The sequence below is a fragment of the Lissotriton vulgaris genome, chromosome 3_1, assembly GCF_964263255.1.
Source record: "Lissotriton vulgaris chromosome 3_1, aLisVul1.2, whole genome shotgun sequence".
Taxonomy (NCBI): domain Eukaryota; kingdom Metazoa; phylum Chordata; class Amphibia; order Caudata; family Salamandridae; genus Lissotriton; species Lissotriton vulgaris.
In genome coordinates, this window is record NC_141689.1 from 1,353,205,794 (window position 1) to 1,353,221,074 (window position 15,281).

Below are 15,281 nucleotides of genomic sequence, written 5' to 3' on the forward strand. Positions count from 1 at the left end.
GACACTCACACACCGTCTCTCATCCATGGAGTTACTCACACACCTAGTGAGTCATGTAAAGAATCAATGACACTCCTATTTACTCACCTATACAGTTATACACACACCACCTCACTAATTCATACAGATAGTAACGCATACTTACTCTCTTATATAATCACTGATACAAGTACACACTCATCCATACAGCTACTCTCACAATCACTCACTCTCACATATAGTTATTTATATACACCATCACTCACATGTACTACCTTTTACATATGTAGTTAGTCACATGTACCACTGAAACAACCCTTCACTCACCAACACACCCATACACACACACACACACACCCACTCATAGAGCTGTTTCCACATGCACTCTGTAAACCATACAACCAGTGAATCAACTACTCACACATCTATGCACAGAGTCACACACCTCCAACCCACCCATACAAATACTCAGGCAAACAATCAATAACCCATATAGACACTCATGTAGATACTGACCAACCCATGTACAGCTTACACAACAACAGACAGACTGATACAGATATTCACACAGTGTAATCACTAACCCATGCATTCAGTAAGACGTTTAATCAGTCACTGATACAATCAGTCACACACCTCCTAAATCCTCCATCCATCTATATATATTTATATGCCACAAGCAGGTAAGCCCCAAGGAGTTCAGCCACAAGAAGATAAAGTAGTTCACGCTGTTTATTTGAACACTTGCAAGCAGGCAACACACAGTATACAGGCATCAGTAAAGTCAAAGTGCCAAACGCGTTTCAGGAGTCCCAATTTTCCCTTCATCAGTGGCAAGTCATGGTTACAGAAAGCACTTTTAAATACATATTACCTGCCCTAGTGGGCGTGGCCTTTTTCAAAGCCTTCTGGTACATGTAGTGCGTCAAGGTATTCCGCTGTGGGGGCGCTCTTGTAACTCATGTAAATTGTTCACAGTTTTGACCTCAGTGGGTTTGTGCGTAGTTTCATGTGGTTCACCTGCCCCGCTTTTCAGAATTCAATACGAACACCAGCTGACACCCCTCCTGCAGAGGCGTCGACTTCTTCTTTCCGTGAAATGTAGCACCATCATGGCGCCAGCACAAACCCGCTCTTGAGCGGTGGGTTGAAGCTCCGCGGCTGGGCAACAGCCGCTCCAAATATGCCACAAGCAGGTAAGCCCCAAGGAGTTCAGCCACAAGAAGATAAAGTAGTTCACGCTGTTTATTTGAACACTTGCAAGCAGGCAACACACAGGATACAGGCATCAGTAAAGTCAAAGTGCCAAACGCGTTTCGGGAGTCCCAATTTTGCCTTCATCAGTGGCAAGTCATGGTTACAGAAAGCAATGTTTCTCGCGCACTTTTAAATACATATTACCTGCCCCAGTCGGCGTGGCCTTTTTCTGATAGATACATCTGCCGTGTGGATTCCTCACCTTGTGAATATCCCCTTGCGTCAGCAACATTCGGAAATTCTTTTCGTAGCCTCGCGCCGACGTGGATTGGACGTCACAGAGACACGGCTCCGCTCGCGACTCCGCTAACGTCACAGACGCCTATAATAGGCCCACTCCGGCGTGATGACATCAGTTCCCTTTTTTCCGCGTCGTCGACGCTAACGGTTATCGGGAATCTCTGTAGCCAACTGGTACTTTGTTGCCTTTTTGTTGCAAATTTCTGCTTCTTGTATCCAGTCTCTTCGACGATGTCATCCAAGAAGACCGGCTTCAAGCCCTGCAGGGAGTGCGGTAAAATTATGTCTATTACCGACCCGCATGATGACTGCATCTGGTGTTTGAGTTCCGACCATGATGTGGAAGATTGTTCTTCATGTCGAAAGATGAACCTGAAGGCCCTGAGGGAGAGAGAGGCCAAACTCCTGGTTGCGAAGATGAAGGCTGGGAAGGAGAAATCGTCGAGGTCTCGTTATCAAAGGGCGAGGTCGAAGCCGAGGGCGAGGTCGAGGTCTGGTTCTCGAGAGGGGTCGTCTTCGAGGTCGGCATCGGATCATGTTTCGAAGTCGAAGAAGAAACATAAGAAGAGGAGACATGAGTCCCGACGTCGTTCTGATAAGGAGTCGGGCTCGAGGTCGAGGTCACCGAAGAAGGTACGTTCGAAGTTGGTTACTCTGGAAGTCTCTGAGCCTGAAGGTGAGGCCTCACCTTCGGAGTTGCATGGGCGGTCTCCCACTCCGGCTCCGAATCCTTCTCCAGCTCCGAATCCGTCTCCGGCGCCGTCCCCGGCCCGAGAAGAGGAAGAGGCTCGGGAGGATGTGGATTCTGCGCCTGTTGAAGAGCCGAATCCGATCCCTCCTCAGGACTGGCCTGAGGGTTTTCAACCGCCCTTTCCTGCCCCAGGCCAGGACCCTTCAGCGTTTCTTAACGCTATGTATGGCATCTTCTCAAGGGTGTGATACCCCTCTGGTGCACCTTTGGGTCCCATGGGTCCTTTGGCTTACAGCCTGGGAGTTCCTCACTCCTATCCTCCGGCTCCGTTTATGCCTTACATGCCGGCTCCGACACTGCATTGGCAATTCCCGGCTCCGCCGAAGTCGTCGACGCCGATTCCGGCGTCGCCCGCTCCTGATCGTCCTCGAGGGCATTCCTCTGTGCCATCGGATTCGATGCCGGCGTCGGCCCCGAATCCGACGGAGCCGCTGGTGGATCCGGCTGCGAGGCGTGTGAAGGAGAGGTCCAGAAGGGAATCTCAACGCCTTTTGGAAGAGCAAAGGTACTTGGATTCACATTCTGATGTGGAGGAAGGTGAATTGGAGGAGAGCTGTTTTGAGGAGTTGGCTGATTCAGGAAGTCTTGATTTCTCTCCAGAGTGGGAGTTGCCCTCAGGCTCTGGTGCTCCTTCTAAGGATATCCAACCTTACCATCTGGTTATGAGGAAGGCTGCTGAACTTCTTCAATTGACTTTGCCAACGGTGGAGTTTAAATCCAAAATCCTCACTGAGGTCTTGCATTCTCCGAGTTCCGTGGTTGAGCCTTTGCTTCCATTTAATGATGCCTTCACGGATCCCACTGGGGTCAAAACTGTTAACAATTTACATGAGTTACAAGAGCGCCCCCACAGCGGAATACCTTGACGCACTACATGTACCAGAAGGCTTTGAAAAAGGCCACGCCCACTGGGGCAGGCAATATGTATTTAAAAGTGCACGAGAAACGTTGCTTTCTGTAACCATGACTTGCCACTGATGAAGGGAAAATTGGGACTCCCGAAACGCTGAAGCATGTCACCAATAGGGTGAGTGAGGGTTCTTTTAAGAAATAAGGTTTCTTTTTCAGTTCCTTTTCCTTATGATATTTTTTCTTCCTCATTTTGAACACTGTGTAGATCGCTAGGTAGGGATAAATTGTCACGTATGGTTTCTCAGGTATAGTCACTCTTTTGTTGTTGTATTATTATTAATAGGGAAAGAAGAGTGACTTCGTGACCCTAACTCTCCCATTGATTAAATACATTCATAATTATGCCATAAAACCAGACCAATTCACCATACATTGTGCATATAAAAAAAAGGATATAAAATCAATCCGACATGGGCTAAATCATGCAGAAAAAAAGTAATTCCATTGAAAGCACATATTAAAATGCATCAATAATTACTATACCGGATACTGCACGTATTGCATTTTAAAAGTGCCAACGTGCAATACATGTTTAGCAAACGGACTTAATCTTCAGCTAAACTTACCCACCTCCTATGTTTATTGTCTTTAAGATGCAGCATTGATCCTTGGATCTTTGATTAATTGGAGCTCCAAACCTCCTGTTGTGGAATCATTTCATTATAAATACTGTGATGACATCTTGCAAAAAGTAAATGTTAAGGGATTTTGTGAGAAAGAGGAATGACTCAAAATAACAAAAGAAAACAGACTACAATAGTAATTTCCAGTTAACACGGAAACATTGAGGAATATTTTAGGTATCGTTCAGAAAAGAGGAACTCCCTTGTAACTCAAATAGTGTTTTCGAATCTTTAAAAAAAAAAAAAAATATTTGCATTTTTAACCAACATAAACACATTTGGCACGTCACCAGCGAAGAACCACAATCCTCTGTGTTCCCCCCCCAATCATACTAACAATACCATGCTCCATAGCATCCCAGGACTCTGCCTCCACCCCCGGCACAACAGCTCGTATGATTCAGCAAACAGTCTTCAATCCCTTGTGAGTCCAGGGCTCCAGGCCACCTCTCTAGACCCCTGAGCCCGGCCCCCTTTAGCAGGGCCCATATTGCATCAGTCAGAGTCTTAGGTGTGACTTTATTGCCACCTCCCTGTGGTGCATTAGGGCTGCTTTCCAGTCCATCATGTCCATTTCACCCACATCCTGTTACCAGTCCGCCCTAAGTTTCCCCAGTCCATCCGGTGCATTATTATTCAAGGTCTTGTACGTCAGGGACACCAGTTTGTTGAGTACGCGTTCCTGTAGCAAACACCCCTCCTAACGGAGCATACTCCGGCAGGAGGGATTCGAGCGCCGGTTCAGCCCTCCATGCATGGCGTAGCTGTGCATATTTAAGTAATTGTGTGCGACTGACGCCAAACTCCGCTTACAGAGTTTGGTAAGGTTTAAGAACCCCTTGCACCACCAAATCCTCCATCCTTTAAACACCCTGAGTTTGTGCAGCTCCCTCAGCCAAGTGCATGACCATATCGGTGTCTGTTTCGTAGGTTTGTGCACCCACCCCATCATCTTTGTCGCCCTGTCCCAGACCCCTATTGTTATTTGTGTGGCCAAAAGAAGTCATCTCACACCCGCTCCCCCATATAAGTAGTGCAAACTGGTTCGTCTGGCCATGTTGTCCCTTTCCAAACAATATGTAGGGTGGTCGGCTGACGCATGAAGCCAATCTTTAATCGGCAATAAATTCTCGGCCCAATAGTAGGCCTCCAGTTCCGGTAGCGAGATCCCTCCATTATACTCGTTCCTCTGGAGCGTGGCAAGAGCTATTCTAGGTTGTTTTCCCAGCCACAGTAGGGAGCACAATTCTGCATGTATCATTGTGAATGTCTGTCGGGGGAGCGGAAAAAATACATTTTGCAGGATATACAGGAAGCGGGGCAGCCTGATCATTTTAAACACTGCAGCCCTGCCTAGTATCGTGAGGGGGAGAGTTTTCCACCTAAGAGCAGCCTCCACAAAGTTTTCCAAGACACGCAATATATTCTTTTGATAGGAGACGGCCCTGTCGATTGTCAAGTAAATACCCAGATATGCAAACCCTGCTTGAGTGACCTGGAGGACCCAAGGCAGGGGGGGCCATGATACTTCCTTCTGCAGACTATACAGAATTGACTTGTGCCAGTTTATTGTATATCCTGACAAGGAACCATACCGATCCAAAGCCTAAACGGAGCGGGGACTGTAGTGTCTGGCCGGGTAATATAAAGTAGTATATCATCCGCATATAGCAAAATTTTCTATTCCTGGGTATCCGCAGGTGATATCTGAAATTCCCTCACCTTCGCCTCCTGCCGAACCGCACAGGCCACTATTTCAATAGTGAGGGCGAAAAGCAGGGGGGACAGAGGGCATCCCTGCCGTGTCCCCCTCCTGATGGGAAAGTCCTTAGAAAAGGATCCCATTCACCTTAACTCGGGCTCTAGGCTCCGCATACAGGAGCCCTACCCACTTACGAAAGTTAGGGCCAATGCCAAACTTAATCAGCGCCGCCTCTAGGAAGGGCAATGGACCACTTCAAAAGCTTTTTTAGCGTCCAAAGAGAGGAACATGTGTTGAGCTTCCCGTCCCTCTGCCGTCATAAGCCAATTGTGGGTCCGCCTTAAATATAGCCTTGTCGCTCTAAGCGGTAGGAACCTAGTCGGGTCCTGGTGTACCAGGCCCGAAATCACCCGACGCAGGCGGAGAGCCAAGATCGTCACCAGGAGCTTCACCTCCACATTCAGGAGAGAGATTGGGCGGTAGGACGCACAATCTTCCGCAGGCTTGCCTTGCTTATATATGGGTATAATCGTGGCCATCCGCAGATCCAGTGGGAGAATACCCTCCTGGGCTGCATCTTGGAATATTGTTAATAGGTGGGTTGTCAGCAAGCCAACTCCTTTTTTGAAAAATTCTGCTGGTAGCCCCATGGGGCCCGGCAACTTTCCCGGCCTCAATCTGGCGATGGCCTCCCTGATTTCGGTGATTGAGATGTCCTCCTCTAAGGTCTCCCTGTCCTCGTCTGCTAGTGTCCATGTGGCGATGGTAGCTAAGTAGTCCTCAATCTCTGCCGGCCCGCCCAGATCCCCGGCCCTATAGAAGTCACCAAAGTATGTTGTGAACGTCCTCACCACCTCCGTGTCCCCCCTCTGCATTTGTCCCTGGCCATCTACCACGCCCTCTATCCATGTGTCGTCCCGTTCCTTACGGCTCAGCCACGCCAGGAGCTTACCGGACTTATCCCCAATGTCGTACAGTGTGTGTAGGGTCACTAGCGCCTGTGCTTTTGCCTCCTCCGTCACCAGGCTTTTATATTGCTGCTGTGCATCAGTCAGTTGCCGTAGCACCTGTGGGTCTCTGTCAGGCAGGTACTGTCGTTCTAACTCTAATATTCGGGCTTCCATGGCGGTGAGGTCCGCCTGCGATTTCTGCTTCTCCCAGGCGATCCGGTTTTGGGCCCTATCTCTAAGGACTGTTTTGTATGCCTCCCATACTACCACGCACGATTGCACTGAACCTACATTTTCGGCGAAGTACATTTTCGTGTCCGCTCTGAGTCCCCGCATGAGCTCTGTGTTCTGTGGATCCCAAGTCGCCAATCTCCATCCTCCTCTGCTAGCCCTAGCTGTCCCTGCTACCTTGACCAAGAGGGGAGAGTGGTCCGAGTTTCCCTGTGCCAGGTATTTAGCGTCAATATCTACCCCAAACGCATGCCACTATAAGAAAACATAGTCAAGTCTCGAGTGCACCTTATGCGCCCCTGAGTAGAACGAGTAGCCCCTAGTGCTTGGATGCATCCATCGCCAAACGTCTGTCAACCCCAGCGTCTCCATGACCCTAGCCAGTGATGTGGTCGGGGGGGTCGTCCGCCCGGCTCCCTGAGCGATCCAGGGTGATGGACATTACGTCGTTAAAATCCCCCCCTACAATGTGTGTTGTGTCTGACGTATCTGACTTGGAAAACACAACAGGGGCCCCCTGAAACTAGGATAGTACCCTAACAGGGAAATTACTTTCTTGGAAAAAGGCGCGCACCGGGCATGGTGCTAAATATACATTTAGTAGTGCTCACACCATATATCTGATTTTTGTTTACATAACACAAAACTTCATATTTTTTTATTAAGAAAATATATATATTTTTTTATTTCATTATTTCTTTTCAATTTTATATTGTTTTGTATGATAATTATTTCACATTTTTCTCTAAGTTATTTCACATCATAAAAACAACAAACAAACATATACGTAACAATTTCATCACAATTATTTCTATGTCTCTATCTTTCCCTATCTGTTTTAGAAAACCACAGTTCTTAGATGGTATGTAGTAGCCTAAGGAACTAATAAACTTCTTTTATTGATGGAGATAGTGCAAAAAAATTGTGTTAAATTAAGGATCAACAAAGCCTTTCATGTTGTTACTTTGTATACATTTAAACAAACCAAAATGTTGGTTACTTTTACACAAAATATAAATCCAGTTAGGCCATAATACTGGTTTTAGAGATGTTGAATTGCACCAACGCGTTTCGGCTACAGCCTTCCTCAGGGTATTCACACTAAAGTTTGGAATATATTTAATCAGATTGTTGGTGTGAGATTAAACTATCTATTATTGGCTCTAAGTGGTCATGAGAAAGAACCTACTATATAATATAATTGGTTCTCTAAGTTGGGGAATTTTATGGCAAAAGCACTGCCACTTATATATTCAAAATCAATAAAAACATTGTGTGGGCATGACCAGCAACACATGAACGTGGCAAAAAGGGAGATGTCAAAACTATAGTTTCTAGGTAGTAGATAACTTCTTTATATCTTTCTGTGTTTGTCTATATTTACATTTGGACTCTCATATAGAAGAATGTTAGTGTTTGATATCGAATGGTGCTCTATATCTGCTTCATGACTAACCAATTGCTGGACTTGATATACTAATGTAAGTCTAGGTAAAAAGACAAGCTAATATTATTCTTTTGTCACCAATTGGACAGTCGATGTCTTTATAAGTTCCCATATATTTACAGCATGAACAATTCTATGGGAACTTGCAATGAAGAGAGGGTGATACTATACTAATGCTTGAATTCTGTGGAGTAATTAGAATATATTCACAAGTTGCTTACCTCAGCTATTCTTTGGCTCTATGCGGATATATAATCTTTTCTTAGGCTGACAATAAATCATTCGCATATATTTCACAGGTTTGTAAAAGCTGAAATATGAACACATGCGCCTGTCTGACGTGTCTAACAGGACCTCAGCCAGCCCAGAATGTGTCCTCACCTGGAGTTTTGAAGGAGCATAGATCTAGACTACCGTGACCCTCCGGTGCCCCCATGTCCCTGAGACTGCTACATACGTCCCCTGGGGGTCAGTTCAAATCGGCTTTGTCACAAAGGGAGGGGGGGATTTCCTAATCAGGATTGCTACCCCTCTGGAGCCTGTCGTGTACCCCGCATGCGCCAGGACCTTGTACGCTTCCCTCGCCAAAAAACCACATTTCGTACCCTGCAAGTGGGTTTCCTGGAGTAGAGCAATGTCAGGGTGCATTCTTTTCGGATATGCCTATACCAATCCTCTCTTGATCTTGTCCCCCAAGCCATTCACATTCCAAGTGAGGACTTTGTAGGGATCTTTTGTCATACTCCCATCTCTAGGGGTGTGGTCAAGTAGGGAGGACATGCTAACTTGCGTAAGACATGCACCTCCAGCGGGGGATGGGTAGTGGGTGTGCCCTTCCATTTCGCCCAGTGAGCAGTTTGCCAACCAAAAAACCGAAAACAACATAGAAACCAAAACATCCCCAACCAAAGACCCCATTCCAACCACCCCCCCACTACCCCTCCCACCCCACCTCCTCCTCCACTCTGGCCCTCCCAGCCATCCGGACAGGAAACAGATTTTCAGGGTAGTCAGTGTTTTCAAATCTTGATGGCCTAATTAGTAAAGTGTAGCTGTTGTATTCTAAAATCAGAGATGTGTGCCCCTGAATATCCAAACCATAATATAGATGGTACATAACATTGAAGACAGAATATCACAAATCAAATATTTACCTATTCTGTACATACATTTTAAAGTTATGTAAATGTAGAGTTAGAAATAGTAAATGTATACTTCACTATATGCACTTACCTTTCAATATTTTGTCCCTCAATATTCTGTCCTCTATTTTCTTGTATCACAATATTGTTGGTGTTGATTTTCGGTAGTACAGCCATCAAATAATTACCCTGTTTTAACAGCATCATACAACTACGGAGTCTGGCCATTCTCACAAGCTGTCAATAACTCTGATATGTAGCAGTCTCCTGCACTTAACAAGTTAAGAAAAGTGAAATCTTTTGAGGGAGAATCGTTACTTCTAGGTTGTAATTTGTATTTTTTCCAAACTTGGCTTGTAGTAATACTAATTGTAGTCATTTTAAGTCAGTACTGCTATAAGTTTTGTGTGAAACAGTTGTAGAAGTTTTAATAGTCAGCCGTGATAGCTAATTACATTTCCAATTACATTTTCTAGTCTCGTTGACAGTCAATGTTGTTCTACTTGCAACAGGTAATATGGCTCCTGGACAAATGACTATAAATCTTCTTGGACTTCCCCATTTTGAAAAAGATCTTTATGGAGAACCGTCTGAAAAAATGACCTACACGGAGCAGGCTAACAAAAGGGAGCATTGTAAAAGGCTGACGTGGTCAGTATGCATTACTAGGCTTTAAACTCTTGTTTGTTTGCACAAAATACAGTTATGCCAATAATGCATTGAAAGATTTTGTTTCTCCTGGGCACCTTCTAACACGATCCATTATTTTTTTTTAAATCACTTTTCTTTTTTCTCAAAATACACATTTTTGTTAGAAATTGGAAGGAAGTCTTATTGAAACAACACTTTAAGGGAACTGTACAAGAATGCTCATTTAGCATTGTCTTTTGCTCTAGACGAGATTGTCTGTATTTCCATTGCAAAATGAATTATGTTTTCCAATGCACCCTAATTGCCGCATCCATTTCTACGTCATTTAAATTTCTCAAACGCTTAGGTTAAAATGTTGTGTCTATAACATTTACTGTTAAATGTGTTATTGCTTGAATTGCTTCATGTTTCTCTTGCTTACAGTTATGTATTTAACATGTGCTATGGCTTACTTGTGGACATTTGTGAATGCATGAAAATGTTAGGCAGTTATTTAGAATGTTGAAAGTTCGTGAGTTTAACTGTCTTTGCTGACGCAAAGCAGCAGAGGTTGCAACTCATGTCAGCAGTGTTCAGTGCGAACTCTCACAATGAAGGTGAATTATTTTTCTATTTTCATAATAATTCATAATAGGACACTGCTAACAATTCTGACCCAGATATACATACAATTCATTCAACTCAGGACAGCAAGTAAAGTTGCTGCGTTATGTGAACAGAAAAAAAGCTGAACGGCGCAATATCTATTAATGTGATGCTGTTCTGCTCTCCTTTTGTGCCGGGGCAGTTTATGCTACCGTGTGTCAACGCAACACCCATGCGCCATAGTGCAAGGATATCTGAGTTGTACTAAGCAGAGCATCTGATTGAGACTTCTAGCTGCAGATTCCTTACCTTTGAATTTTCCCAAGCTTCAGACTAAATCCGGAAACTTTTGCTTGAGCAGTATCCCTGCACAGGTGGCTCCATTTGGCTCCACGTGGCTCATCAGCGTCCTTGGCATTGGAAGTGAAGTTGCGGTTACCTATATAGGCACCACCCAGGCTCACAGACGTCAGTTCTTGACTTTACATGCCAGTTAGCGCTGATCCGGAGAAGAGTTACCCCTGTCTCTTTTTGACAAACTTTTTTGATGTTCTGTCAAAGATTTTTTCTTGTGTGCCAAGGGGATGATCTCTAGAAAGGTAGGGGTTAAGCTGTGCTGCACCTGTCACCACGCCATATCAGTAATTGACCCCCACCTGGTGTTGTGGTGTCTCCAGTTTGACAACCACTTGAAGTTGTGCTTGGCAGTCGATGCGTCTAGCGCGGCTCCTATGAGGTCTCGGTTCCAATTGCGGAGAAGTAGGTCATGGGACCGCCCCAGGAACCCCAAGTCCTCTTAATAGCGCTCAAATTCCTTGGGACACTAGGAGAAGAGGCTCAAGAAGAAGAAGTCTAAATGGACTTCAACTTCACCTCGTCTGTTGGAGAGACGAGTGGGGAACACCGATGTTCCAGACATGGTTCCCCGGATCCGTTGGCACGTCCGACTCTATGCCGCTCCCTGTTTCCGGGCGCTGGAGCAAACCCAGCTCAAATAAGAGTTTTACAGGGCCATGCCCTGCGTATTTGAGCAGGCCGACCCCTCCTGTGTGCCTTCGGGCCCGCAGTATCGGAAAAGGCCTCATTCAGGTTCCGCACTGAGGGCTTGGGCCACGGCTCTTGGTGGGGTCTCGTGGATCTCGATCTGGATCAGCGCAGGTTATTCCAAATCAACCTTCTCCGTCGATGCTCCTGGTGCTGCCAGCGCTTGTTGACCCATTCTTATTCCAGATGAGTCAGAATGGCGTTGATCAATGCTGATTCTGTAGCCATGAGACTCCAGAGGCTCTGGGCCATTTCGTGACATTTTGAGGGGGTTGCAGGCATGGGGGAAGAGTGGATGTGATCACTGGACCCTTTAGAACTCCAGTTACACACCCCTTGTGAGGAATTGGCCTCCCTTTTCAATCTTTCCCTCCCTCTTTATGGACATCTCAAGAACAGCTGGCTGAGGATCATCTTATATTGCTCTGAGAGGAAGTTGCAGCTCTGCTGGCCAAGCGGGCTAAAGAAAGTGTTCCGATATTAGAAGTAGGCAGTGGTTGTTATTCCTGATACTTTCTGATACCCAAAAAGAACAAAGGTCTATGTGCTATTCTAGATCCTGAACCGTCAATCTCTTCCTCAGAAAGGAGATATTCGTTTTTGCAGGGTGGCTAATGGGCTCAGTGTGCTGTTCAAGAGATGTAATCCGTTTCTTTTTGTGGCATGAACGTAATCGGGGGGTGGGAGGGTTTGTTACGTTATAAAAGTCAACAACACAATTGTTGTATTATTGATTTGTTCAGCAGTCCCCGGGTTGCAGAGCTATGCAGTATATGTGAATCGTGACAAATAAAATTTGTTTAAAAAAAAAAGAAAGGAGATATTCAGGATATTCACTTTGGCTCAGGTCTTGTTTGCCCTAGACCAAGCAGATTGGTAGTATTAGATTTGCAGGATGCATATTTTCACATCCCCATCGTGCCTGCCCACAGGGGGTACCTGCGGTTCAAGGTAGGCCACAAGCACTTTCAGTTCACTGTGATTCCTTTTGGCCTAACAAGCGCCCCTCGGGTGTTCACCAAGGTGATGCCAGTGGTCACAGCTTATCTGCGCAGTTTAGGGGTTTCAGTATTTCCCTACCTCGACGACTTATTTGTTGAAGGCATCCTCACCGCTCCAGACTGTTGTTTCCCACCTCCAGACTATGACAGACCTCCCACATTTGCTAGGGGTTCACTATAAATATGCAGAAGTCATACCTAACTCCTTCTCAGATGCTCCTATTCGGAGGTGTTCTTGTCGGGATTGCCAGTCCCACTGCAACACATAGGCAGGCACCAGCAGAGAATTATAAAGCTCCTCTGATCCCGTATAGGAATGCTTTGCGTTCCAGCTTTGGGATTGGCTATTGCTCTTTCGGTTCACTTTCGGTGCTTCCAGTTCACGTTCCTTCAGCGTCTTCTGGTCTTTCGTAGGGGTGCTGGTGTTCTTGCTCCTCTCCTTGTTGCCCCTCCTACTTGGGACATCTTGGTGTCTCCCTTAATCTCCCGGCGGCTTTTTGGATGTTTTTTTCATTGGCTCCCGCGTTGCTGCAGTGTAGACAAGTCCTCAGCTCCAGCGTTGTTGCAGTTTAGACGAATCCCCAGTTCCACTAAAATAAAACCCAAAAGAGAAGGCAACAAGAAAACAGCAATTACTCACTACTTTACGGTAACAGCGCTGTTTGCGCTTAACATGCAAATAATGTTATGTAAACTTTAATACTTATCTGAATGTGACCCTTGTCCATCAGGATTTGTTTTTTACTGTCTTTTTCTTCATATATTTCTTATTTGGATTATACCTGAAAGTTTCAAAGGAATTCCTGTTAGTTCTACTTGATGTTAAGGTGGAATGTTTCTCTCGTTCATTTTATCTCCCATAGAATTAGTATAAACCCCCAGAAAGTGGATGCCATAACACATTGGAAATCTCCAAACAATGTAAGAGAGTTACAGAGTTTTCTTGGGTTTGCCAACTTCTATAGTCTCTTTATTGAAAATTTCCCTGACTTAGCTTTCCCGATTACCAAACTACTGAAAAAGGGAACTACGTTTCTATGGACCCCAGCAGCCAAAGAGGCTTTTCGCAAGATGAAAGAAGCCTTTACTCAAGCACCTATATTGAGATATCCGGATCCCTCTTGCCCCTTTGTGGTTAAGGCAGATGCCTCACAAATGGCAGTAGGTGGAGTTATTTCTCAAACAGACCCAAGTACAGGCTGTCTTCACCTAGTCACATACTATTCACATAAATTGACTCCTGCAGAGCAAAATTACGCTGTGGGGACAAAGAACTGTTAGCCATTAAAAAAGTTTTTGAAGAGTGGCGGCAATATCTAATAGAAGCTAATCACATGATAATGGTACTCACTGACCACTGAAATTTGCAGTTCCTGAAATCGGGTAGAGCCTTGTCAATGAGACAACTGCGCTGCACACAGTTCCTTAGCGACTACAGTTGCATTATTGAATTCCAGACAGGGAAAAAGGACGGGGAAGCAGATGCCCTGTCCGGTTTAGGTTACAAACTTGAGGAATCTTAGTGTGGTCCATTCCCTATAATAGCTAGGGAACATAAAATAGGTTCTGTTTGCTCTGAAGAGGAGTTCTCAAAGGCAATTGAGGGGGCTCAAGGGTCTGCAGAAATAGAGGAGTTAGTTCAAACTCACAATGTCACTAAGATCCAAAACTTGTTGTACATTCAAGGGGATTGGTGATACCTACACACAGGCTACAACAACAAACTTTAGAGTGGTGTCATACTCATCCCCTCTCTGGACATACCAGGTACAAAAAAACAATAGAGCTACTTAAACTACAATTCTGGTGGCCCAATATGGCAAAAGATGCCAAGCAGTTCATTTAAACTTGCCTAATGTGAAAGCTTCACATTAGGCTTCTGTGGGATTATTGAATCCATTACCCACTCCACCTAGCCCATGGCATCTGGTTTCTATGGATTTATTTTATTGTTGACTTACCAAAAACCTCACAAGATAACACTAGTCTCCTTAGTGTTGTGGATTTATTAACCAACATGGCCCATTTTATTCCATTGAAGGCAATCCCTATATCAAAACTATTGGCTTCCTTGTTTGTGCAACATATAGTAGGCATTCATGGCCTTCCCTCTGTTTTGGTGTGAGATGGGGGTTCTCCATTTATTTCTAACTTTTGAAGGGATGGGTGCCTTACTACAGTCTGTCCATCAATTGTGTGTCTTTCTCTTTCTCGCCCTAATTGCGGCAGGTATGCCCAGACGTGGGTCCTGGGCTCACTGTGACACTGGAATAAATCTATCCTGGCTGAAGAGGGGTGAAACCCTGAAACCGGTCCTAGGATGCTTGTTTCCGGTCCAGGGAGGACCTTGCTTGGCAGTTCGGGCTGGACTGTTCCCATGAGGCGCAGGGTTAAGACTGATTTGCATATCACCAGGTCTAAACTAGGGTTGCATGGTGAGCAAAAGAATGATGGATTTAACCCAGATCTCTTGACTGAGGGGAATGTTCTGATTTGTTCTGCATTCCGTCTATCAATTGTGTGTCTTTTGCTTTCTTGCCCTAAGTGCGCCAGGTATGCCCAGACGTGGGTCCTGGGCTCACAGTGCCACTGGAATCAAGCTATCCTGTCTGAATAGGGGTGAAACCCCAAAACCGGTCCTAGGATGCTTGTTTCCTGTCCAAGGAGGACCTGGCTTGGCAGTTCAGGCTGGACTGTTCCCATGAGGCACAGGGGCAAGACTGATTTGCATATGGCAAGGCCTAAACTGGGGTGGTATGGTGAACA

General features: G+C 45.4%; 1 protein-coding gene across 1 annotated transcript in view; it reads left to right on the forward strand.

Annotated features, from left to right (window-relative positions):
* DNAH6 (dynein axonemal heavy chain 6) overlaps positions 1-15,281 on the forward strand; it is a 2,460,712-nt gene that overhangs the window by 279,270 nt on the left and 2,166,161 nt on the right. The window contains exon 8 of the mRNA XM_086961829.1: positions 9,747-9,885. Within this exon, the coding sequence (XP_086817955.1) occupies positions 9,747-9,885 (139 nt within the window). The remainder of the gene's footprint in view (positions 1-9,746; positions 9,886-15,281) is intronic.